Source organism: Ranitomeya imitator, chromosome 2, assembly GCF_032444005.1.
Source record: "Ranitomeya imitator isolate aRanImi1 chromosome 2, aRanImi1.pri, whole genome shotgun sequence".
In the NCBI taxonomy this organism is placed as follows: Eukaryota; Metazoa; Chordata; class Amphibia; order Anura; family Dendrobatidae; genus Ranitomeya; species Ranitomeya imitator.
In genome coordinates this window covers 191,322,571-191,350,526 of record NC_091283.1, presented here as the reverse complement: position 1 = coordinate 191,350,526, position 27,956 = coordinate 191,322,571, and the positions used below count along the sequence as shown (strand labels likewise).

At 42.8% G+C, this 27,956-nt stretch overlaps 1 protein-coding gene across 1 annotated transcript in view; it reads right to left on the bottom strand.

The window, feature by feature from the left end:
* LOC138662597 (myosin-4-like) overlaps positions 1-27,956 on the bottom strand; it is a 145,786-nt gene that overhangs the window by 48,167 nt on the left and 69,663 nt on the right. Inside the window, exons 25-29 of the mRNA XM_069748410.1 lie at positions 16,996-17,385; positions 16,786-16,912; positions 1,218-1,336; positions 952-1,148; positions 687-870 (exon numbers count right to left, since the gene is read on the bottom strand). Coding sequence (XP_069604511.1) covers positions 687-870; positions 952-1,148; positions 1,218-1,336; positions 16,786-16,912; positions 16,996-17,385 — 1,017 coding nt within the window. The remainder of the gene's footprint in view (positions 1-686; positions 871-951; positions 1,149-1,217; positions 1,337-16,785; positions 16,913-16,995; positions 17,386-27,956) is intronic.

Genomic DNA, 27,956 nt, shown 5'->3' with positions numbered 1-27,956 from the left:
CCCACAGGCCGCCCCAGCGCACGAGCATATCATTTACTGAAAACTGCAAATAAAGAATAAACAACCCCAAGGCGGATTATCAGTTATCACTTTACTCAGTATAGCGGTGCCAACCTGACACTGTCTATAGGTTACTCAGCACAATCCTGCTGACAGGTTCCTTTTAACACTATATCTGCAGGTTAATAGCGTTTTTTCACTTGACAGGTTCCCTTTAATTCTATTTCTGCAGGTTAATAGTGTTTTTTCACGTGACAGGTTCCCTTTAAACTAAAATCTGTCCCAGTGATGTGTTGCACACCGGCCTTTATTGTACATTTACAAAGACTGACCAGCAGCACGGTACGACCGCCGATCCGCGATAGTTTCATAGCCTGTTTAGACAAGCAGACCAAAGTAAATGATACACACTGAGTGATCTATGATAGATCTCTCAGTGCACATAGGCTGCCATGTTTCTCGGCAGTGCGAATCCTGTTTACGCAGCACCATGCATTGCTTAGAATGGTAATCTTTTGCTCTGCAAAAAAGCGCATATTTTACTCGTTCATCAGGTGATGCTCACCTGTTTGCACCACTAGATAATCGTGAAACAAACCTTTTTAAGAACAGTCATTCATGATTATCTTTCAGTGTAAATGCAGCTTCAGGCTTTTACAGTACTGTATAGTTAATTGAAAATCTACCTTATCAAAGTTTCTCTGTTTCTTATCCAGAGCCACTGATGTACTGTTTGCTCTCTCCATATCAACCATTAGATCTTCCACCTCTGCATGCAGCCTTTGTTTGGTTTTCTCCAATGAAGCACATTTAGAGTTTACAACTTCTACCTGCTCTTCAGCGTCTTGCAAGCGCTGAGCCAACTTCTTTCTATAAAAGTGTTAAGATAATTATTAGCATATTTGTTTAATATATTAAGCATTTTGTACTTTTCAATATTAAATGAGTTACTTGGCCTCTTCCAGCTCCTCCGTGCGTTGAATGGCATCAGTTTCATATTTGGTCCTCCACTGAGCAACTTCACCGTTAGCTTTGGACAAAGTACGACAGAGTTCAGCTTTAGCTTCCTGCTCCTCCTCATATTGTTCACGGAGCAAGTAATTGTCATGACGGGCAGACTGAAGAGCATGGGCTAAGGCATTTTTGGCCTAAAATAAACAAAATTTTATAAACATTTATGGAGATTTGCACTTAGAAATGATCAACACTCATATTACTTTTGATTCTTCTTCAAGTTGTCTCTTGAGCTCCTCCACCTGCTGGGTGAATCCCTGCTTTCCTCTGGAGAGCAGAGATATTAGAGATTCTTTTTCCTCAAGTTGATGAGAAAGCTCACCTAAAATACATATACAAGTGAACATTTAAAAATACAAAAAGTTGGGTGCTTAATTTTAAAAATAGTTAATTTTAAGTAAATGTAGAAAATACAGCAGTAATCTACTATTTTGCTGACAATAATGTCTATTCCACCTAAATGAACCTGCTTGAAAATCAAGAATTTTTCGAAACTGTTAACTTTTAGACTACAGTCAAATAAAAACTACAAGATTTTTCAGAATTGTCCACTTACAAAAAAAACCTTTTAGATATTTTTAAAATATAAAGATATACAACATACTTGCTTGTTATAACAAAGGTGCTTAGATCTCAAGATACCAGCGCCATTTCCAGCTTGGGTTTGGCATAGGGGAAAACTTCCTTTACCAATGGGTTTTAATTGTGTGGTCCTTCTCAGCCACAATAAATCTACAGAGAAGAGGGCTAGATTGGCTATTAAACAGGTCCAGCTAGCAACTTAAAGAAGCACTCCCCAAAACATTATTATTCCATAAACCTATCTAAGTATGTATGTAGTGAAGTAGGTGTATTAAAATAGTTAATGATCGCAGTCTCAACAGATCATACAAGGGGTTTACGTGTGAACCAGAAGCAGGGGCTGGCTGGCACTTTTCAGCCTAGGGGGCAATCACAAGGCAGTGGCCCACCAGTTGCGGTGGACCACCCCTGCCCTGCTTATCTCTGGTCCCTGCATTAAAGCAGCAGAAATAACATCCTTTAAAAAAACGGGATGGTATATAGATATGGGAACAGAACGGAGCTTGCTGAATAGATATGGGAACACAAGCAAGCTTACTACCTACATAGATACTGCAACAGAAGCAAGCTGACTGCATAGACATGAGAATGGAACCAAGATTACTACATACATACCTGAACTGAATTGAGCTTACAAAAAAGATATGTGAGCAGAATCAAGCTTACTACAAAGCTATGGGAAAAGCACGGAGCTTACTACAGAGATAAGGGAGCAGAGCCAAGCTTTCGCTTACTAAGTCTACTACATAGATAGAGCAATAAAACCAAGACTCCTACGTAAATATGGGAACAGAACCAAGCATACCGCATACATATGGTACCGGAATCTAGATTACTACATTGATACAGTACCAGAACCAAGCTTACCGCATACATATGGTACCAGAATCTAGATTACTACATTGATACAGTACCAAAACCAAGCTTACTGCTTACATATGGTAACATAACTGAGCTGATATACAAACATACATGCAACTCCAGAAACACAGACATGTAAAACACACAGTATGGCAGGGGTGTTGCTAGGGTCACAAAAGATCAGGGGCCCAAGCCCCAAAGTGCATGTCTCCCCATACGACCCCCCTATAGCTATTTAACATAGCATCTATACATGTATAATTACAGTATATACTGTTGCTAACCAAAAACACAATGCAATGACCAATATTATAAAATTACAGCTATAAAATGCCAAATAATACGGCTACACAATGTCAACTACCATAACCACTACATAGCGAATACATAATATTATAATATTACCATTACCTCTACATAACAAAACACTTTATATAAATACCAATGACACCACTATACACCTTCTACTACATAATGACTGAAACACATTAAACTGTTACTAAATAAAAAAAGAAAACAAAAATGCTACTAAAGAGCAATAATACCACCTTATAGTAACTGTATATTGGTAGATCACAGTCCTGCACATACATGTGATTACAGTACAGTCATATATAGTAACTTACAGATGACGTTTTTTCTCACTCAGGTGGCCCTATGAAAACTATTAATTTCCCTATTTATAACAAATAATGTCCTCTGAGTTCCCAACCAGCTCTGTATACAGTGGGTACGGAAAGTATTCAGACCCCTTTAAATTTTTCACTCTTTGTTTCATGACAGCCATTTGGTACATTCAAAAAAGTTTATTTTTTTTCACATTAATGTACACTCTGCACTCCCATCTTGACTGAAAAAAAAACAGAAATGTAGAAATTTTTTAAAATTTATGAAAAAGGAAAAACTGAAATATCACATGGTCATAAGTATTTAGACCCTTTGCTCAGTATTGAATAGAAGCCCTCTTTTGAGCTAGTATATCCATTAGTCTTCTTGGGAATGATGCAATAAGTTTTTCACACCTGGATTTGGGGATCCTCGGCCATTCTTCCTTGCAGATCCTCTCCAGTTACGTCAGGTTGGATGGTGAACGTTGGTGGACAGCCACCTTCATGTCTCTCCAGAGATGCTCAGTTGGGTTTAGGTCAGGGCTCTGGCTGGGCCAGTCAAGAATGGTCACAGAGTTGTTCTGAAGCCGCTCCTTTGATATTTTAGCTGTGTGCTTAGGGTCATTGTCTTGTTGGAAGGTGAACCTTCGGCCAAGTCTGAGGTCCAGAGCACTCTGGCAGAGGTTTCCATCCAGGATATCTCTACACTTGGCCGCATTCATGTTTCCTTCAATGATAACCAGTCGTCTTGTCCCTGTAGCTGAAAAAACCCCACAGCATGATGCTGCCACCACCATGTATCACTGTTGGGATTGTATTGGGCTGGTGATGAGCAGTGCCTGGTTTTCTCCACACATACCGCTTAGAATTATCACCAAAAAGGTCTATCTTCATCTCATCAGCCCAGAGAATCTTATTTCTCATAGTCTGGGAGTCCTTCATGTGTTTTTTAGCAAACTATTGGGGCTTTCATATGTCTTGCACTGAGGAGAGGCTTCCGTCGGGCTGCTCTGCCATAAAAGCCTGACTGGTGGAGGCTGCAGTGATAGTTGACTTTGTGGAACTTTCTCCCATCTCCCTACTGCATCTCTGGAGCTCAGCCACAGTGATCTTGGGGTTCTTCTTTACGTCTCTCACCAAGGCTCTTCTCTCACGATTGCTCAGTTTGGCTGGACGGCCAGGTCTAGGAAGACTTCCGGAGGTCCCAAACTTCTTCCATTTTTTTCTTTTTTATTAAATTACCAAAAATTTCTACATTCCTGTTTTTTTCAGTCAAGATGGGGTACATTACAGAGTGTACATTAATGAGAAAAAAATTAAGATTTTTGAATTTACCAAATTGCTGCAATAAAACAAAAAGTGAAAAATTTAAAGGGGTTTGAATACTTTCCGTACCCACTATGTATACAGGATACTATGTGAGTGGTGTATATTACACAATGACTACAGACATCAGATATTACACCAGTCACATATCCAGTATATACCATCAGATATCTGTGCACGTAGTATATTACATACAGTATACAGGATGTGACTGGTGGGTGAAATTTGTAGACATATCTACAAACATCAGATGTCATATACAGGATTGTATGTGACTGGTATACTGTATATTATACTACGAGTACAGACATCAGGTATTTGACCATCACATACAATATTATCTACTATATAACATCTGATGTCTGTACACATAGTATAAGGGTATGTTTCCATGGTCAGGAAACGTAGCGCTTTGGATGCAGCGGACACCCCGCTCCGCCCAAAGTGCCGCCCCCCTTTGTACGCGTGGTGATTCCGCCTGTGTTCATTGAGCACATGTGCATGCGGAATCACCGCATCCTGTACATAGAGTGGGTTATTTATCTTGCAGAGACAGAGCGTCTTCTCTGCAAGATAGACATGCTGCGGTCTAGAAAGACGCGCCGCATGTGCGTAAATGCAGGGCCGCCAGATGCGTCCCTGCACGCATAGTGGAGATGGAATTTCATAAAATCTCCTCCACTATGCTGTAATATCTGGACGCTGCGGATATACACAGTGTCCAATCCGCAGCAAATCCTGATTTATTATGCCACGTGGAAACATGCCCTTACACATATAGGATAATATATTACTTGCATATGAAACACTGTCATACAAACATCAGATGTTATACAGTATACACATGTGTATGTGTGTAGATACGTATACATGAGAGTGTGTATACTGTATAACATCTCATGTCTGTACGCAAAGTATAAGGCCATGTTCACACTTGCGCATATTTGCCATGTTTTTTTCTGCGCAGATTTGTTAACAAAACCTAAAGCAAAACCTGATGCCAGCAAAGTTAATGAGAAACCTGAAGTGTCATGCAGATGTTGAGTATTCTTGACTTAGTTCACACAGGGCGTTTTTGCAATGTATGTTATTGATGCTTTTCTTATGCAAATTTTCAGCTGCATTTTACAGAACCAGCAAAGTCTATGAGATTTCAGAAATCTCATGCACACATTGTTTTTTTTGTCATCAGGATTTTGTGCTTTGCATGTCTTTTTGCACAATGGAGCATGTCACTTTCACCATTTGTTTACCCACTGAAATGAATGGGTGGTGAAAAAATGTTGACAAAACACACCAAAAACTCAGGTATCAGGTTTTGCTGCGTTTTTTGTGCCAAAACCCTGATTCTATAGAATAGGACTTTTTTTTCAATACTAAACTTTATCAGCATGCACAAGAGACAAATCTAGCATGCCAAAACCGCAGCAAAAACCTCATAAAAAAGCAGCAAAAAACCGCAAGAAAAACATACTTTTTTCTGCAGCTTCTTTCCTGCCAAGAGATCAGGTTTTGCTGCAGAAAAACCGCATAGTGTGAACTTACCCTTTCAGATTCGGTGCAGAGAATAATCTGCAGCATGTCAATTCTCTGTGTATTTTTCTGTGCGTTTTTCACCATTGACTTCAGTCAAATCAGTTAAAAACGCAGGGATAAAAAATATCGATTTTGTAGCTGCGCGTTTCCTGCCAAGAAAGGCTGAAATTTTACTTTGTGCGCATACCCCAAGGGTATGTCCACAGTATTTGGTGCAGAAATTTCCCGCCCCATTTCTGTCTTTCTTTGCAGGAAAAAGCTGCATATAGTAGTTTTTGAGGTGTTTTTTTACATGCATTTTTATTGCAGATTTTTCCCCACTTATTAAGGTACTGTCACACATAACGATATCGTTAACGATATCGCTGCTTTTTGTGACGTAGCAACGATATCGTTAACGAAATCGTTATGCGTGACAGCGACCAACGATCAGGCCCCTGCTGGGAGATCGTTGGTCGCTGGGGAATGATCAGGATTTTGTCGCTGGACTCCCTGCTGACATCGCTGAATCGGCGTGTGTGACGCCGATCCAGCGATGTCTTCACTGGTAATCAGGGTAAATATCGGGTTACTAAGCGCAGGGCCGCGCTTAGTAACCCGATGTTTACCCTGGTTACTATTGTAAAAGTAAAAAAAAACACTACATACTTACATTCCTGTCGCGTCCCTCGCCGTCAGCTTCCCTGCGTCCCCCAGTGTCAGCGCCGGCCGGCCGTAAAGAAGAGCACAGCGGTGACGTCACCGCTCTGCTTTCCCGCCAGCGCTTACACAGTGCAGGGAAGCTGACGCCGGGAGACGCGACAGGAATGTAAGTATGTAGTGTTTTTTTTTCACTTTTACAACGGTAACCAGGGTAAACATCGGGTTACTAAGCGCGGCCTTGCGCTTAGTAACCCGATGTTTACCCTGGTTACCTGGGGACTTCGGCATCGTTGGTCGCTGGAGAGCTGTCTGTGTGACAGCTCCCCAGCGACCACACAACGACTTACCAACGATCACGGCCAGGTGGTATCGCTGGTCGTGATCGTTGGTAAATCGTTAAGTGTAACGGTACCTTTAGTCTGAGTGAAATCTGCAGCAAAAGCACTGATAAAAGTGACATGCTGAAGATTTACATCTGTACCAAATCTGCAAGGAAAAAATATAAGGAATATTTGCACGAGACATCAGCATTCTCAGTCACTTGCTGGCATTAGGAATCCCTTTAGGTTTGGTGAGAAATCTGTGCAGAAAAATCTGCGACAATCTGCAGCGTGTGCACAGGCCCTAACACATACAACATAACGTATAACTGGCATTTGATATACTGTTAGGCAGGGTTCACATTAGCGTTTGAGTCCACAGCGTGGTGCAGCGGACTTCTTTCCTTTAGCTCTGCCTACTTCCACATGCGTCCTGTGTACCTATCTTTAACATTGTGTATGCAGGGACATGTGTTGTATGCGGTGCGTCCTTGTGCAACGTTTTGACGTGCCTGCAGCAACATGTTGCATTTTCTTGCATTCTAAGGGGACGTCAAAATGATGCACGCGGGTGCATCCACATACAATGCATGTCCCTGCGTACACAATGTTAAAGATAGGTACGCAGGACGCATGCAGAGTAGGCGGAGCTTAAGGAAAGAAGTCCACAGCACCACGCTGCAGACTGAAAAGCTAATGTGAACTTTGCCTTATACAGTATACGCATTTTTGTATGTATAATACAGATCTAGGATAGCGTGTGTGTACATGGTATAACCTCCAATCTCTGTATTTTAATTCTTTGTACCAGGCTCAGGCTGGATCAGTCCAGGGCAGGATTCAGTAATGTGTCTCTGGTCACTCTGAGGTACAGGGATGAAGATTTATTGCAGGAGATTGAACTTTCCTGCAGATCTGGTGACCCTGGTGCTGATAACCTGTCACTGACAGGGCGACCCTGAAAGTTCACTCTCCTGCAATAAATCTCAGTGATCAGCAGAGCAGCGGCCGCTGACTCTATACAGTAGCGGCCCTGGACTTATCAGCGTCCCCCTGCTCACCACACAGAAGCTCTACTACTCACCATCCGGCCTCCTGTCTGAGCCGCCCACAAGCTCCTCTCCGGCCGGATGAAGATACAGCCGCGCTCTCTCCACTTCAGCAGAGCAGACGGCCGCACACAGGGAGCTGTGGCTGCGTCTGTGTCTGCTCCACTGTGATGCCGCCTGCACAGATAAAATAAGGCGGCCCCCTGGTGGCCTTAATCAGCTGCTTGGTGACCGGCCCAGGGGGCAAATGCCCCTTTGCAACCCGGCCCAGTCCGCCCCTGACCAGAAGTCTTTTGTACAATATAAGGCTAGGTTCACATTGCGTTAGGGCAATCCGTTTAGCGCATATGCTAGCGGATTGCGCTAACGCAATGTCCCAAAAGGGATCGCGTTTGGCGATCCCGCTAGCGCAGATACCCGATCTGCGCTAGCGAGGAAAGGACCTCGGACGCTGCAAGCAGCGTCTGCGGTCTGTCCGAAACTAACGGGACATCGCTAGCGCATGCCAAAAATGGATAGGAAGCATATTCTGCAGTCTGGTACCCCAGCTCCTGTCTGTGGCTCCTCTCTGTTGCCTCTGCCTGTACTACTTCTCTGCTTCCCCTGCCTGCCTTCTGCTGCTCCCGCATGCTCTCTGTACTAGTTATTTTTCTAAACTAAAACCTCAGTACTCAGGTTAAATTGCCTTGATGGCACTTTGCGATAAACAAGTGGGTTTTGGGTTCCAGTTTGGGCACTCGGTCTGGTCTCTAAAAAGGTTTGCCATCAATGCTCTATACCCTTACATTGTTAAACTGACTTCTGGTTCACACATATACAGGTGCTTATCACAAAATTAGAATATCATCAAAAATGTAATTTATTTCAGTTCTTCAATACAAAAAGTGAAACTCATATTTATAGAAAGGAATTACAAACAGAGTGATCTATTTCAAGTGTTTATTTTAATTAATGTTGATGATTATAGCTTACAGCCAATGAAAACGCAAGTCATTATCTCAGTAAATTAGAATAATTAACAAAAACACCTGCAAAGGCTTCTTAAACTTTTTAAAATGTCGCTTAGTCTGTTTCAGTAAGCAACACAATCATGGGGAAGACTGCTGACTTGACAGATGTCCAGAAGGCAGTCATTGGCACACTCCACAAGGAGTGTAAGCCACAAAAGGTCATTGCTGAAAAAGCTGGCTGTTCACAGAGTGCTGTATTTATAGAAAGGGGAGTGGAAGGAAAAACTGTGGTAGAAAAAGGAGCACAAGCAACTGGGATAACCACAGCCTTGAAAGGATTGTTAAGAAAAGGCCATTCAAAAAATGTGGGGGAAATTCACAAGGAGTGGACTGCTGCTGGAGTCATTGCTTCAAGAGCCACCACACACAGACGTATCCAGGACCTGGGCTACAAGTGTCACATTCCTTGTGTCAGCTGTTATGGCTGGCAATCAGGCAACACAGCGTGCAGTAATCAGCGCACATACAGAGATCTGGCAATAACCCAAAACAATAGGACGAGCTCTGAGACGTGGAATCTCTGTAGACTGCAGTACCTGATCTATCCTCACACAACTGGAAGCAGCAGTGGATTGCGCCTATCCACTACCTATGCAACTCGGCACTGCCTGAGGAGCTGACTAGCCTGAAGATAGAAATACAAGCCTGACTTACCTCAGAGAAATACCCCAAAGGAATAGGCAGCCCCCACATATAATGACTGTTAGCAAGATGAAAAGACAAACGTAGGAATGAAATAGATTCAGCAAAGTGAGGCCCGATATTCTAGACAGAGCGAGGATAGCAAAGAGAACTATGCAGTCTACAAAAAACCCTAAAACGAAAACCACGCAAAGGGGCAAAAAGACCCACCGTGCCGAACTAACAGCACGGCGGTGCACCCCTTTGCTTCTCAGAGCTTCCAGCAAAAGATAATAACAAGCTGGACAGAAAAAACAGAAAACAAACTAGAAGCACTTATCTAGCAGAGCAGCAGGCCCAAGGAAAGATGCAGTAGCTCAGATCCAACACTGGAACATTGACAAGGAGCAAGGAAGACAGACTCAGGTGGAGCTAAATAGCAAGGCAGCCAACGAGCTCACCAAAACACCTGAGGGAGGAAGCCCAGAGACTGCAGTACCACTTGTGACCACAGAAGTGAACTCAGCCACAGAATTCACAACAGTACCCCCCCCTTGAGGAGGGGTCACCGAACCCTCACCAGAACCCCCAGGCCGACCAGGATGAGCCACATGAAAGGCACGAACAAGATCTGGGGCATGGACATCAGAGGCAAAAACCCAGGAATTATCTTCCTGAGCATAACCCTTCCATTTGACCAGATACTGGAGTTTCCGTCTAGAGACACGAGAATCCAAAATCTTCTCCACAATATACTCCAATTCCCCCTCCACCAAAACAGGGGCAGGAGGCTCCACAGATGGAACCATAGGTGCCACGTATCTCCTCAACAACGACCTATGGAATACATTATGTATGGAAAAGGAGTCTGGGAGGGTCAGACGAAAAGACACCGGATTGAGAATCTCAGAAATCCTATACGGACCAATAAAACGAGGTTTAAATTTAGGAGAGGAAACCTTCATAGGTATATGACGAGAAGATAACCAAACCAGATCCCCAACACGAAGTCGGGGTCCCACACGGCGTCTGCGATTAGCGAAAAGCTGAGCCTTCTCCTGGGACAAGGTCAAATTGTCCACTACCTGAGTCCAGATCTGCTGCAACCTGTCCACCACATTATCCACACCAGGACAGTCCGAAGACTCAACCTGTCCTGAAGAGAAACGAGGATGGAACCCAGAATTGCAGAAAAATGGAGAGACCAAGGTAGCCGAGCTGGCCCGATTATTAAGGGCGAACTCAGCCAACGGCAAAAATGACACCCAATCATCCTGGTCAGCGGAAACAAAACATCTCAGATATGTTTCCAAGGTCTGATTGGTTCGTTCGGTCTGGCCATTAGTCTGAGGATGGAAGGCCGAGGAAAAAGATAGGTCAATGCCCATCCTACCACAAAAGGCTCGCCAGAACCTCGAGACAAACTGGGAACCTCTATCAGAAACAATATTCTCAGGAATGCCATGTAAACGAACCACATGCTGGAAGAACAAAGGCACCAAATCAGAGGAGGAAGGCAATTTAACCAAGGGCACCAGATGGACCATTTTAGAAAAGCGATCACAGACCACCCAAATGACAGACATCTTTTGAGAAACGGGAAGGTCAGAAATGAAATCCATCGAAATATGTGTCCAAGGCCTCTTCGGGACCGGCAAGGGCAAAAGCAACCCACTGGCACGTGAACAGCAGGGCTTAGCCCTAGCACAAATTCCACAGGACTGCACAAAAGCACGCACATCCCGTGACAGAGATGGCCACCAGAAGGATCTAGCAACCAACTCCCTGGTACCAAAGATTCCTGGATGACCGGCCAGCACCGAACAATGAAGTTCAGAGATAACTTTACTAGTCCACCTATCAGGGACGAACAGTTTCTCGGCCGGACAACGATCAGGTTTATTAGCCTGAAATTTCTGCAACACTCTCCGCAAATCAGGGGAGATGGCAGACACAATGACTCCTTCCTTGAGGATACTCGCCGGCTCAGATAACCCCGGAGAGTCGGGCACAAAACTCCTAGACAGAGCATCCGCCTTCACATTTTTAGAGCCCGGAAGGTATGAAATCACAAAATCAAAACGAGCAAAAAACAACGACCAACGGGCCTGTCTAGGATTCAAGCGCTTGGCAGACTCAAGATAAGTAAGGTTCTTATGATCAGTCAAAACCACCACGCGATGCTTAGCACCCTCAAGCCAATGACGCCACTCCTCGAATGCCCACTTCATGGCCAGCAACTCTCGGTTGCCCACATCATAATTACGCTCAGCAGCAGAAAATTTCCTGGAAAAGAAAGCACATGGTTTGAACACTGAGCAACCAGAACCTCTCTGTGACAAAACCGCCCCTGCACCAATCTCAGAAGCATCAACCTCGACCTGGAACGGAAGAGAAACATCAGGTTGACACAACACAGGGGCACAGCAAAAACGACGCTTCAACTCCTGAAAAGCTTCCACGGCAGCAGAAGACCAATTAACCAAATCAGCACCCTTCTTGGTCAAATCGGTCAATGGTCTGGCAATGCTAGAAAAATTACAGATGAAGCGACGATAAAAATTAGCAAAGCCCAGGAATTTCTGCAAACTTTTTAGAGATGTCGGCTGAGTCCAATCCTGGATGGCCTGAACCTTAACCGGATCCATCTCGATAGTAGAAGGGGAAAAGATGAACCCCAAAAATGAAACTTTCTGCACACCGAAGAGACACTTTGATCCCTTCACGAACAAGGAATTAGCACGCAGTACCTGGAAAACCATTCTGACTTGCTTCACATGAGACTCCCAATCATCTGAGAAGATCAAAATGTCATCCAAGTAAACAATCAAGAATTTATCCAGATACTCACGGAAAATGTCATGCATAAAAGACTGAAAAACAGATGGAGCATTGGCAAGTCCGAACGGCATCACCAGATACTCAAAATGACCCTCGGGCGTATTAAATGCCGTTTTCCATTCATCTCCCTGCCTGATTCTCACCAGATTATACGCACCACGAAGATCAATCTTAGTAAACCAACTAGCCCCCTTAATCCGAGCAAACAAGTCAGAAATCAATGGCAAGGGATACTGAAACTTAACAGTGATCTTATTAAGAAGGCGGTAATCAATACACGGTCTTAGCGAACCATCCTTCTTGGCTACAAAAAAGAACCCTGCTCCCAATGGTGACGACGATGGGCGAATATGTCCCTTCTCCAGGGACTCCTTCACATAACTGCGCATAGCGGTGTGTTCAGGTACGGACAAATTAAATAAACGACCCTTAGGGAATTTACTACCAGGAATCAAATCGATAGCACAATCACAATTCCTATGCGGAGGAAGGGCATCAGACTTGGACTCTTCAAATACATCCTGAAAGTCCGACAAGAACTCTGGGATGTCAGAAGGAATGGATGACGAAATAGACAAAAATGGAACATCACCATGTACTCCCTGACAACCCCAGCTGGTTACCGACATAGAGTTCCAATCCAATACTGGATTATGGGTTTGTAGCCATGGCAACCCCAACACGACCACATCATGCAAATTATGCAGTACCAAAAAGCGAATAACTTCCTGATGTGCAGGAGCCATGCACATGGTCAGCTGGGCCCAGTACTGAGGCTTATTCTTGGCCAGAGGTGTAGCATCAATTCCTCTCAACGGAATAGGACACCGCAAAGGCTCCAAGAAAAATCCACAACGTTTAGCATAATCCAAATCCATCAGATTCAGGGCAGCGCCTGAATCCACAAACGCCATGACAGAATATGATGACAAAGAGCACATTAAGGTAATGGACAAAAGGAATTTGGACTGTACAGTACCAATAACGGCAGAGCTATCGAACCGCCTAGTGCGTTTAGGACAATTAGAAATAGCATGAGTAGAATCACCACAATAGAAACACAGTCTGTTCAGACGTCTGTGTTCGTGCCGTTCTACTTTAGTCATAGTCCTGTCGCACTGCATAGGCTCAGGTTTACTCTCAGACAATACCGCCAGATGGTGCACAGATTTACGCTCGCGCAAGCGACGACCGATCTGAATGGCCAAGGACATAGACTCATTCAAACCAGCAGGCATAGGAAATCCCACCATTACATCCTTAAGAGCTTCAGAGAGACCCTTTCTGAACAAAGCCGCTAGTGCAGATTCATTCCACAGAGTGAGTACTGACCATTTTCTAAATTTCTGACAATATACTTCTACATCATCCTGACCCTGGCATAAAGCCAGCAGATTTTTCTCAGCTTGATCCACTGAATTAGGCTCATCGTAAAGCAATCCCAGCGCCTGGAAAAATGCATCAACATTACTCAATGCAGAATCTCCTGGTGCAAGAGAAAACGCCCAGTCCTGTGGGTCGCCGCGCAAAAAAGAAATAATAATCAAAACCTGTTGAATAGGATTACCAGAAGAATGAGGTTTCAAGGCCAAAAATAGCTTACAATTATTTCTGAAGCTCAGGAACTTAGTTCTGTCACCAAAAAACAAATCAGGAATCGGAATTCTTGGTTCTAGCATCGATTTCTGATCAATAGTATCTTGAATCTTTTGTACATTTACAACGAGATTATCCATTGAGGAGCACAGAGCCTGAATATCCATGTCCACAGCTGTGTCCTGAAGCACTCTAATGTCTAGGGGAAAAAAAAGACTGAAGACAGAGCTAAGAAAAAAAAATGATGTCAGGATTTCTTTTTTCCCTCTATTGGAAATCATTGAATGGCTCCTTGTACTGTTATGGCTGGCAATCAGGCAACACAGCGTGCAGTAATCAGCGCACATACAGAGATCTGGCAATAACCCAAAACAATAGGACGAGCTCTGAGACGTGGAATCTCTGTAGACTGCAGTACCTGATCTATCCTCACACAACTGGAAGCAGCAGTGGATTGCGCCTATCCACTACCTATGCAACTCGGCACTGCCTGAGGAGCTGACTAGCCTGAAGATAGAAATACAAGCCTGACTTACCTCAGAGAAATACCCCAAAGGAATAGGCAGCCCCCACATATAATGACTGTTAGCAAGATGAAAAGACAAACGTAGGAATGAAATAGATTCAGCAAAGTGAGGCCCGATATTCTAGACAGAGCGAGGATAGCAAAGAGAACTATGCAGTCTACAAAAAACCCTAAAACGAAAACCACGCAAAGGGGCAAAAAGACCCACCGTGCCGAACTAACAGCACGGCGGTGCACCCCTTTGCTTCTCAGAGCTTCCAGCAAAAGATAATAACAAGCTGGACAGAAAAAACAGAAAACAAACTAGAAGCACTTATCTAGCAGAGCAGCAGGCCCAAGGAAAGATGCAGTAGCTCAGATCCAACACTGGAACATTGACAAGGAGCAAGGAAGACAGACTCAGGTGGAGCTAAATAGCAAGGCAGCCAACGAGCTCACCAAAACACCTGAGGGAGGAAGCCCAGAGACTGCAATACCACTTGTGACCACAGAAGTGAACTCAGCCACAGAATTCACAACAGTCAGCCACTCATGGCCAATAAACAACGCCAGAAGCGTCTTACCTGGGCCAACGAGAAAAAGAACTGGACTGTTGTCAGTGGTCCAAGGTGTTTTCAGATGAAAGTAAATTTTGCATTTCATTTGGAAATCAAGGTCCCAGAGACTGGAGGAAGAGTGGAGAGGCCACAATTCAAGCTGCTGGAGGTCTAGTGTGAACAGTGATGGTTTAGGGAGCCATGTCATCTGCTGGTGTAGGTCCACTGTGTTTTATCAAGACCAAAGTCAGCACAGCCGTCTACCAGGAAATTTTAGAGCACTTCATGCTTCCCTCTGCCAACAAGCTTTTTGGAGATGGAAATTTCATTCTCCAGCAGGACTTGTCACCTGTCCACACTGCCAAAAGTACCAATACCTGGTGTAAAAACAACAGTATCACTGTGCTTGATTGGCAGCAAACTCGCCTGACCTTAACCCCATAGAGAATCTATGGGGTATTGTCAAGAGGAAGATGAGAGACACCAGACCCAACAATGCAGATGAGCTGAAGGCTGCTATCAAAGCCACCTGGGCTTCCATAACACCTCAGCAGTGCCACAGGCTGATTGCCTCCATGCGCACTGCATTGATGCAGTAATTGATGCAAAAAATGCCCCGACCAAGTATTGAGTGCATTTACTGAACATACATTTCAGTAGGACAACATTTTGGATTTTAAAATAATTTTTCAATCTTGTGTTATAAAGTATACTAATTTACTGACATATTGACCTTTGGGTTTTCATTGGCTGTAAGCCATAATCATCAACATTAACAGAAATAAATACTTGAAATAGATCACTCTATGTGTAATGACTCTATATAATATGAGTTTCACTTTTTGTATTGAAGAACTGAAATAAATTAACCTTTTGATGATATTCTAATTTTGTGAGAAGCACCTGTACCTCTGAGTGAGTCAAATTTGGTGTGTCACTCGATTCTTGAAGAAGAATCAAAAGTAATATATCGGTGAGAAACATGGCTCATGGCGGTCAATAAATACAGTATGTTAATGCATCTTCACTACACATATATTTAGGAAGGTTTATGGATTAAAAGTTTGCTGGAAGTGCTATTTTAACACACAGCAATGACACAAAATGAAACAGGAAGCTCTCCTGTATCTAGCCCAACCCAAAAGTGGAGCTACTGGAACCAGCAGCAATATCTTGAGATTGATTGAGGCACTCTTTTAGCATATATAAAGAGCAAAAATGCGGAGCGCACTCACCGGTATTGAATCTGTCAAACCTTTATTCGGACATAACTTAATACAGCAGGGAGGGATGTGAATACACACGGATGACGGCCGTTTCGTGCACAAAGCACTTCAACAGGTCCTGATGAGGGCCTGTTGAAGTGCTTTTTTGCTCTTTATATGCTCTGTATGATCTGATTTTGGAAGCAGCACCTGGTGGTTTTTGTAAAAAGGGTTTTGTATACGGTTACCACAGCAAAGCAAGGTTTAGAGGCATAAGGGTCTAACTAATTACGGCAGTGCGGAAGTGATTTTTTTCTTTTGCTATATGGACTCTTTTAGTATATGCATATAAGTGCATAGTGGGTATTTATTTTTCAAGTGGACAACCCCTTTAGTTACCAATAAGTAAGAAAGTGTTAATGACAAAGTACTATATTTTCTCTCATATTGTGCATTGTTTCCCATAGCTTGTATGAGTCAAGATTTATGTAAATTACTATATTCTGGTTTACCATTTTCAGACTGAAAGCGAGATCTTAGTACAGTGAGGTCATTAATTGAGCGCATGTGCTCTTCTTCCTTGGCCTTCATTTCGTTTAGCTGATCATCAATTACACGGTTAATTTTTTCTAAATTGGCCTTTGAAAAAAAATAAACATTAATGTTGGCAGTAGTGGTGGCTAGCAGTGTAATGACTGAAGAAAAACACAGAATTGCATTACCTTAGTTTTAGAGACATTTTCCAGGTTGCTGGAAAGATCATCAACTTCCATTTTCAGTTCACTCTTTTCTTTCTCTAGCTTTTGTTTCACACGCTGCAGGTTATCAAGCTGCTCCCCAAGCTCGGTTACGCTATCAGCATGTTTTTTGCGTAAAGTGGCAGCTGTAGCTTCATGTTGAAGGGTTGCTTCTTCCAGATCATGTCTCAGCTTCTGGAACTCCACTTCACGCTTCTTATTTAACTCAACCTGGGCAGATGTTGCACCTCCAGCCTCTTCAAGTCTTTCACTGATTTCCTCCAGTTCTCTAGAGAGCTCAGCTCTTTGCTTTTCAACTTTGGCCCAAGCTGCCCTTTCAGACTCAATTTCTTCTTCAAGTTCTTCAATACGAGCCTACATAATAATGCTTAGTTAGTAGAGATTCGACCCAAGGTGCTATTTCTGTACTCCATGGCCACTGGATGGGAGCCCTGTAAACCACTTGTATTTCTTCTGATTAGTAGGCCTGACAAAGCGTCATATGTTTGTAACAAATAAGAGATGTATTGCAGGGCTGCTGTCTGTCGACCACAGACTGCTGACCTTACGGCTGGACCAAGGTCCTGCAAATCAATTCGCTCATCTCCAGTATCATAACTAGAGTCCAATGGTCCTCGGTGCAGGATCTGGAATGCCCCACCATGCTGGTGTGAAAATATATACAGTGGGTACGAAAAGCATTCAGACCCTTTTACATTTTTCACTCTTTGTTTAATTGCAGCCATTTGGTAAATTGAAAAAAGTTCATTTTTTCACATTAACCCCTTCATGACCCAGCCTATTTTGACCTTAAAGACCTTGCCGTTTTTTGCAATTCTGACCAGTGTCCCTTTATGAGGTAATAACTCAGGAACGCTTCAACGGATCCTAGCGGTTCTGAGATTGTTTTTCCGTGACATATTGGGCTTCATGTTAGTGGTAAATTTAGGTCAATAAATTCTGCGTTTATTTGTGATAAAAACGGAAATTTGGCGAAAATTTTGAAAATTTTGCAATTTTCACATTTTTGAATTTTTATTCTGTTAAACCAGAGAGTTATGTGACACAAAATAGTTAATAAATAACATTTCCCACATGTCTACTTTACATCAGCACAATTTTGGAAACAAAATTTTTTTTTGCTAGGAAGTTATAAGGGTTAAAATTTGACCAGCGATTTCTCATTTTTACAACAAAATTTACAAAACCATTTTTTTTAGGGACCACCTCACATTTGAAGTCAGTTTGAGGGGTCTATATGGCTGAAAATACCCCAAATTGACACCATTCCAAAAAATGCACCCCTCAAGGTGCTCAAAACCACATTCAAGAAGTTTATTAACCCTTCAGGTGCTTCACAGCAGCAGAAGCAACATGGAAGGAAAAAATGAACATTTAACTTTTTAGTCACAAAAATTATCTTTTAGCAACAATTTTTTTTATTTTCCCAATGGTAATAGGAGAAACTGAACCACGAAAGTTGTTGTCCAATTTGTCCTGAGTACGCTGATACCTCATATGTGGGGGTAAACCACTGTTTGGGCGCACGGCAGGGCTTGGAAGGGAAGGAGCGCCATTTGACTTTTTGAATGAAAAATTGGCTCCACTCTTTAGCGGACACCATGTCACGTTTGGAGAGCCTCCATGTGCCTAAAAATTAGAGCTCCCCCACAAGTGACCCTATTTTGGAAACTAGACGCCCCAAGGAACTTATCTAGATGCATAGTGAGCACTTTGAACCCCCAGGTGCTTCACAAATTGATCCGTAAAAATGAAAAAGTACTTTTTTTTCACAAAATAATTCTTTTAGCCTCAATTTTTTAATTTTCACATGGGCAATAGTATATATTGGATCCTAAAATTTGTTGGGCAATTTCTCCCGAGTACGCGGATACCTCATATGTGGGGGTAAACCACTGTTTGGGCACACGGCAGGGCTCGGAAGGGAAGGCGCGCCATTTGACTTTTTGAATGGAAAATTAGCTCCAATTGTTAGCGGACACCATGTAGCGTTTGGAGAGCCCCTGTGTGCCTAAACATTGGAGCTCCCCCACAAGTGACCCCATTTTTAGAAACTAGACCCCCCAAGGAACTTATCTAGATGCATATTGAGCACTTTAAAGCCCCAGGTGCTTCAAAGAAGTTTATAACGCAGAGCCATGAAAATAAAAAATAATTTTTCTTTCCTCAAAAATGATTTTTTAGCCTGGAATTTCCTATTTTGCCAAGAGTAATAGGAGAAATTGGACCCCAAAAGTTGTTGTCCAGTTTCTCCTGAGTATGCTGATACCCCATATGTGAGGGTAAACCACTGTTTGGGCACATGCCGGGGCTCGGAAGTGAAGTAGTGACGTTTTGAAATGCAGACTTTGATGGAATGCTCTGCGGGCGTCACGTTGCGTTTGCAGAGCCCCTGATGTGGCTAAACAGTAGAAACCCCCCTCAAGTGACCCCATTTTGGAAACTAGACCCGAAAGGAACTTATCTAGATGTGTGGTGAGCACTTTGAACCCCTAAGTGCTTCACAGAAGTTTATAATGCAGAGCCGTGAAAATAATAAATACGTTTTCTTTCCTCAAAAATAATTATTTAGCCCAGAATTTTTTAATTTTCCCAAGGTTAACAGGAGAAATTTGACCCCAATATTTGTTGTCCAGTTTCTCCTGAGTACGGTGATACCCCATACGTGGGGGTAAACTACTGTTTGGGCACATGCCGGGGCTCGGAAGTGAAGTAGTGATGTTTTGAAATGCAGACTTTGATGGAATGCTCTGCGGGCGTCACATTGTGTTTGCAGAGCCCCTAATGTGGCTAAACAGTAGAAACCCCCCACAAGTGACCCCATTTTGGAAACCAGACCCTGAAAGGAACTTATCTAGATGTGTGGTGAGCACTTTGAACCCCCAAGTGCTTCACAGAAGTTTATAATGCAGAGCCGTGAAAATAATAAATACGTTTTCTTTCCTCAAAAATAATTATTTAGCCCAGAATTTTTTATTTTCCCAAGGGTTACAGGATAAATTTGACCCCAAAAGTTGTTGTCCAGTTTCTCCTGAGTACGCTGATACCCCATGTGTGGGAGTAAACCACTGTTTGGGCACACGTCGGGGCTCAGAAGGGAAGTAGTGACTTTTGAAATGCAGACTTTGATGGAATGGTCTGCGGGCGTCACGTTGCGTTTGCAGAGCCCCTGGTGTGCCTAAACAGTAGAAACCCCCCACAAGTGACCCCATTTTAAAAACTAGACCCCCCAAGGAACTTATCTAGATATGTGGTGAGCACTTTGAACCCCCAAGTGCTTCACAGACGTTTACAACGCAGAGCCGTGAAAATAAAAAATCATTTTTCTTTCCTCAAAAATGATGTTTTAGCAAGCATTTTTTTTATTTTCACAAGGGTAACAGGAGAAATTGGACCACAGTAATTGTTGCGCAGTTTGTCCTGAGTATGCTGGTACCGCATATGTGGGGGTAAACCACTGTTTGGGCGCACGTCGGGGCTCGGAAGGGAGGGAGCACCATTTGACTTTTTGAATACAAGATTGGCTGGAATCAATGGTGGCACCATGTTGCGTTTGGAGACCCCTGATGTGCCTAAACAGTGGAAACCCCTCAATTCTACCTCCAACACTAACCCCCCCCACACCCCTAACCCTAATCCCAACTGTAGCCATAACCCTAATCACAACCCTAACCACAACCCTGATTCCAACCCTAACCCTAAGGCTATGTGCCCACGTTGCGGATTCGTGTGAGATTTTTCAGCATCATTTTTGAAAAATCCGCGGGTAAAAGGCACTGCGTATTACCTGCGGATTTACCGCGGATTTCCAGTGTTTTTTGTGCGGATTTCACCTGTGGATTCCTATTGAGGAACAGGTGTAAAACGCTGCGGAATCCGCACAAAGAATTGACATGCTGCGGAAAATACAACGCAGCGTTTCAGCGCGGTATTTTCCGCACCATGGGCACAGCGGATTTGGTTCTCCATAGGTTTACATGGTACTGTAAAGCTGATGGAAAACTGCTACGAATCCGCAGCGGCCAATCCGCTGCGGATCCGCAACCAAATCCGCACCATGTGCACATAGCCTAATTCTAAAGGTATGTGCACACGCTGCGGAAAATGCTGCGGATCCGCAGCAGTTTCCCATGAGTTTACAGTTTAATGTAAACCTATGGGAAACAAAAATCGCTGTACACATGCTGCAGAAAAACTGCACTGAACTGCAGCGGTTTACATTCTGCAGCATGTCACTTCTTTCTGCGGATTCCGCAGCGGTTTTACAACTGCTCCAATAGAAAATTGCAGTTGTAAAACCGCAGTGAAATGCGCAGAAAAACCGCGGTAAATCCGCCATAAATCCGCAGCGGTTTAGCACTGCGGATTTATCAAATCTGCAGCGGAAAAATCCGCAGAGTAACAGAACACGTGTGCACATACCGAAACCCTAGCCCTAACCCTAGCCCTAACCCTAGCCCTAACCCTAACCCTATTCCTAACCCTAACCCTAGCCCTAACCCTAGCCCTAACCCTAGCCCTAGCCCTAACCCTATTCCTAACCCTAGCCCTAACCCTATTCCTAACCCTAGCCCTAACCCTAGCCCTAACCCCATTCCTAACCCTAACCCTATTCTAACCTTAGAAGGGAAATGAAAGCCAGCACTCAATCAGTACAGTTCACGGTGCCAGTGAACGGGATATTCAATCCCACAACTCATAAAGTCAGAAGAAATCACTGCACTCGTTTGGTTTTCAAAAGCATTAATAAGTAAGTTTATTTGATTTGAATCGGTGAAGAGATATTTAGGCGAATTGACGTTTCGGCCAACCCGTGGCCTTGTTCACAATAATGCTGTAATAAGCAAAGAACAAAACAGTATTACAAACAAGTAAATATATCCATATATACAATTATACATAGGGGCAAAAATCCATATCATGTAGCTGCCTTTGATCAGACATATTCTGTAGAGATAAGAACTAAAAAATCGTGCTGTACGATGGCGGGAAGTTCCAAGGAGAAAATATATTGAAGTATCGCTAAACAATATTGGAGGAAGAACATACCCTGTTGGGACTCTGCTGCATATAAAGAAGGACCCTTTTACTTTTTGATGAGTCAGAAAGAATGATATGGCAATATAACCTGAAAAGAACAACATAGCGTAATGTAGCAGCTAAAATCCTACGTCCACCAGGTAGAGGACCTGCACAAACCTCATAGGGTTATATAGTAGTACAGATAATGACTAGATAGTATAGTGAAATGGGAGTTAACCCTTTCACCCGATCTGCAGGGACGCGATCTTTCCATGACGCCACATAGGCGTCATGGGTCGGATTGGCACCGACTTTCATGACGCCTACGTGGCGTCATGGGTCGGGAAGGGGTTAATGTACACCCTGCACCCCACCTTGACTGAAAAAAACTGAAATGTACAAATTTTTGCAAATGTAATAAAAAAAGAAAAACTGAAATATCAGATGGTCAGAAGTGTTCAGACCCCTTGCTCAGACACTCATATTTAAGTCACTTGATGTCCATTTCTTTGTGATCCTCCTTGAGATGGTTCTACTCCTTCATTGGAGTCCAGCTGTGTTTAATTAAACTGATAGGACTTGATTTGGAAAGGCAAATAACTGTCTATATAAGACCTCACAGCTGACAGTGCATAATAAATTTTGTCAATTTGTGGTGATCTCCTGAGGAAGAAGCCATATAGACTTTGAAAAACGTTGAAAATAAACCACCATCCCTTATCTTCAAGACGTCTGGTTTCTAATTCATTCTGCAGCGTGGATTATATCCAAAATTTATTATTCCTGATACGGTTACCTGACTGACCCGTGGATCTGCTGCAGCTGGTAAATGGATTGCATTTACATGCCTTAGCACAAAGATGTATCAGGTGAGCAGGTGAGCACCATCTGATTTTTTTGTATAAATCATTTTATTGGTCACAGCAATAAAGAATAAAGGTAAACAGTGCAAACTGGTAAATCTGTGCAATGATAGGCAGTAGTTTTAAGTCGAACAAGAGGAGCATAGTTACAGCATTTATGTCTTATGATTTAACTTTCTGATTAATAATGCTCTTGGCTATCCCGAGATTATGAGTTGATAACAATAAAGAACAGCCGGGATAGTTGGTAACAATTGTTAGATTCCTTTGTGGATATTTAAAATACAATATGTATAATCAAACTAGATATAAGGAGGACAAACATAGAAAGTAAGAAAGGGGAAAGAAAAGAGGGTAGAAAGAAGAAGAGAAGGATGGATGAGGGTGTGAGGAATTCAGGGAAGGAGTGTGGCTGCCCCCGCACCCCAGCGGCCATCTGATTTTTTTTATCTCAAAAGTCTTATCGGATAAGACCCTATTTTGCGCTTATCTCTCCTGCAGATTTTCTGGAGCTCACAGTGCATGTCAGACCAAATGAGAATGAGGTCAAAAGGAACTGGCCAAGAAGCTCAGAGACAGAATTGTTTCAAGGCACAGATCTGGCCAAGGTAACAACGGAATTTCTGCAGTACTCAAGGTTACTAAGAGCACAGTGGCCTCCATAATCCTTAAATGGAAGAAGTTTGTGACCACCAGAAGTCTACTTAGACCTGGCCGTCCAGCCAAACTGAGCAATTGTGGGAGAAGAGATTTTGTGAGAGAGGTAAAGAAAAAAACCAAGATCACTGGTTGAGCTCCAGAGATGCAGTAGGGAGATGGAAGAAAGTTCCATAAAGTCAACTATCACTGCAGCCCTCCACCAGTCAGGCCTTTATGCCAGAGTGGCCCAACCAAAGCCTCTCCTCAGTGCAAGACATATGAAAGCCGCATAGAGTTTGCTAAAAAACACATGAAGGGCTCCAAGACTATGAGAAATAAGATTCTCTGGTCTGATGAGACGAAGATAGACCTTTTTGGTGATAATTCTAAGCGGTATGTGAGGAGAAAACTAGGCACTGTTCATCACCTGCCCAATACAATCCCAACAGTGAAACTTGGTGGCAGCATCATGCTATGGGGGTGTTTTTCAGCTGCAGGGACAGGATGATTGGTTGTAATTGAAGGAAACATGAATGCGGCCAAGTACAGAAATATCCTGGATGAAAACCTCTTCCAGAGTGCTCTGGACGTCAGACTTGGCCGAAGCTTTACCTTTCAACAAGACAATGACCCTAAGCACACAACTAAAATAACAAAGGAGTGGCTTCAGAACAACTCTGTGACCATTCTCGACTGGCCCAGCCAGAGCACTGACCTAAACCCTATTGAGCATCTCTGGAGAGACCTGAAAATGGCTGTCCACCAACATTCACCATCCAACCTGATGGAACTGGAGAGGATCTGCAAGGAAGAATGGCAGAGGATCCCCAAATCCAGGTGTGAAAAACTTGTTGCATCATTCCCAAGAAGATTCATGGCTGTACTAGCTCAAAAGATGCTTCTACTCAATACTGAGCAAAGGGTCTGAATACTTATGACCATGTGATATTTCAGTATTTCTTTTTTAATAAATTTGCAAAAATTACTACATTTCTGTTTTTTTCAGTCAAGATAGGGTGCAGAGTGTACATTAACTCCCTTTGATGTGGGCTCTGGCGGTGATCTCCCATCTTTCCCAGGACATCTCAGCTGTTTTGAACAGCTGACATGTGCCCGTAATAGCCGTGGGTGAAATCGCGATCCACAAGCAGCTATTAACTAGTTAAATGCCACTGTAAACATTAACAGTGGCATTTAAATGGTGCTTCTTGCAATCGCGCCGGAAATGCGCACACCGGTGACCTGATCGCGGGTCACCGGTGTGTCGGCATGACAACCCAGGGTCTCCTGGAGGCCTCTATGGTTGTCAGTTCCAGCCTGACCATTGCCTCTATGTAGCAGAGCCGATCAGGCTATGGCAGCTTCTAGTCTCCTATGGAGACTATTAAAACATGCCAAAAGTTAAAAAAATAAAGTTTAAACAAATATTTTAAAAAATTAAATAAGTATAAAAAAATCAAATCACCCCCCTTTCATCCCATTCAAAATAAAACAATAAAAATAAAATCAAATATACACATATTTGGTATCACTGCGTTCAGAATCGCCCAATCTGTCAATAAAAAAAGGATTAACCTGATCTTAGCGGCATAGCTAGAAAAAAAGTCAAAATGCCAAAATTATGGTTTTTTGGTCGCCACGACATTGCATTGAAATGCGATAACGGGCCATCAGAAGATCATATCTGCACCAAAATGGTATCAATAAAAACGTCAGCCATCACAGAAAAAAATAAGCTCACATCTAACCCGAGATCATTAAAAATGGAATCGCTACAGGTATCAGAAAATGGCGCAAATTTTTTTTAACAAAGATTGGAATTTTTTTTCACTACTTAGATGAAAACGAACCTAGACATGTTTGGCGTCAATTAAATTGTAATGACCTGGAGAATCATAATGGCAGGTCAGTTTTAGCATTTAGTGAACCTAGCAAAAAAGCAAAGAAAAAAACTAATGAGGGGTTGCACTTTTTTTGCAATTTCACCACACTTGGAATTTTTTTTCCCGTTTTCTAGTACACAACATGGTAAAACCAATGGTGTCATTCAAAAGTACAACTCCTCCTGCAAAAGCTAGCCCTCACATGGCCATATTGACAGAAAACTAAAAAAGTTATGACTCTGGGAAGTAGGAGAGTGAAAAACTAAAACACAAAACTGAAAAAAGCTCCGGGGGTTAAGGGGTTAATGAGAAAAAATGAACCAAATGGCTGCAATGAAACAAAGAGTGAAAAATTTAACGAGAACTGAATACTTTCCGTACCCACTGTATATACAATTTTAACCAGAGGTTTACATACACTATATAAAAAGACACATATTAATGTTTTTCTCAATATCTGACATGAAATCAGAATAAACCTTTTCCGTTTTAGGTCAATTAGTATTACCATAATTATTAATATTTGCCAAATGCCAGAATAATGAGAGATAATGTTTTAAAGGGAACCTGACATCCCCAAAATCGAAGATGAGCTAAGCCCACCGGGATCAGGGGCTTATCTACAGCATTCTGTAATGCTGTAGATAAGCCCCCGATGTATCCAGAAAGATGAGAAAAAGAGGTTAGATTATACTCACCCTGGGGCATTCCCGCTGCGGTCCGGTTCGATAGGTATCGCGGTCCGGGTCCAGTGCCTCCCATCTTCATAGGATGACGTCCTCTTCTTGTCTTCATGCTGCGGCTCCGGCGTACTTTGTCTGCCCTGTTGAGGGCAGAGCAAAGTACTGCAGTGCGCAGGCAGCGGGCCTCTCTGACCTTTCCTGGCACCTGCACATTGCAGTACTTTGCTCTGCCCTCAACAGGGTAGACAAAGTATGCCTGCGCCGGAGCCGCAGCGTGAAGTCAAGAAGAGGATGTCATCGTAAGAAGATGGGAAACCCCGGACCGGACCATCGCCCATCGAATCGGACCGCCCCCAGGTGAGTAAAATCTAACCTCTTTTTATCATCTTTCAGGATACATCGGGGGCTTATCTACAGCATTACAGAATGCTGTAGTTAAGCCCCTGATGCCGGTGGGCTTAGCCCATCTTCGATTTTGAGGGTGACAGGTTCCTTTTAAGGCATTTTTATTACTTACTGCAAAGTTAAACGTTTATATACATTTTATTAGTATTTGGTACAATGTCCCTTAAACGGAATTACTTGGGTTAAACGTCAACATTTGGGCCCATTCCTCCTGACAAAACTGGTGTAATTGATCCAGGTTTGTAGGTCGCCTTGTTCTTACCTGCCTTTTTCAGCTTTACCCATAGATTTTCAATAGGATTGAAATCAGGGCTTTGTGATGGCCACTCCAAGACATTGACTTTGCTATCCTTAAGCCTCTTTGTTACCATTTTGGCAGTATGCTTCGGGTCACTGTCCATTTGGAAGACCCATTTCCGCCCAAGCTTTAACTTCTTGGCTGATGTCTTGAGATGTTGCTTTAGTATTACCACATAATCTTCTTTTCTCATGATGCCATCTATTTTGTGAACTGCACCAGTCCCTCCAGCAGCAAAACAGCCTCACAACATGATGCTGCCACACCCGTGTTTCACAGTTGGGATGGTGTTCTTAGGCTTCCAAGCTTCTGCCTTTTTTCTCCAAACGTAACCATGGTCATTATGTCCAAAAAGTTAAATTTTAGTTTCATTAGACCATAGGACATTTTTCAAAAAAATAAGGTTTTTGTTCCTGTGTGCATTTACACTCAATAATCTGGCTTTTTGTGTTTCTTTTGGAGTAATGGCTTCTTCCTGGCAGAGTGGCCTTTCAGCCCATGTTGATACAGTACTCATTTTACTGTGGATATTGACAAAATCTTACCAGCTTCCACCTTCATCTTCACAAGATCTTTTGCTTTTGTCCTTGGGTTGATATGTACATGTCGGACCAAAGCACGTTCAATTCTGGGACACAGAACCTGTCTCCTTCCTGAGCGGTATGATGGCTGGTCATTCCCATCTTGTTTGTACTTGCGTATAATTGTTAGTACAGATAAACGAGACACCCTCAGGTATCTTGAAATTGTACCAAAGGATGAGCCAGACTTGTACAAGTCCATAATTCTCTTCCTGATTTCTTGGCTGATTTCTTGAGACTTTCCCATGATGCTATACAAAGAAGCAGTGTGTTTCAGGTGTGCATTAAAATACATCAGAAGCTTCCAAACACATGACATCATATGGGCTGTCCAGAATGGTTTTAAAGTATGGTAATCTTAGTGTATGTAAACTTTTAACTTTGCAGTATGTAATAAAAATGCCTTAAAACATTCTCTCTCTCATTATTCTAGTATTTGGCAAATATTAATAATTATGGTAATCCTAATTGACCTAAAACGGGAAAGGTTTATTCTGAGTTCATGTTAAATATTGAGAAAAACATATGTGTTAGGAGTCGAGTTTCCTCTG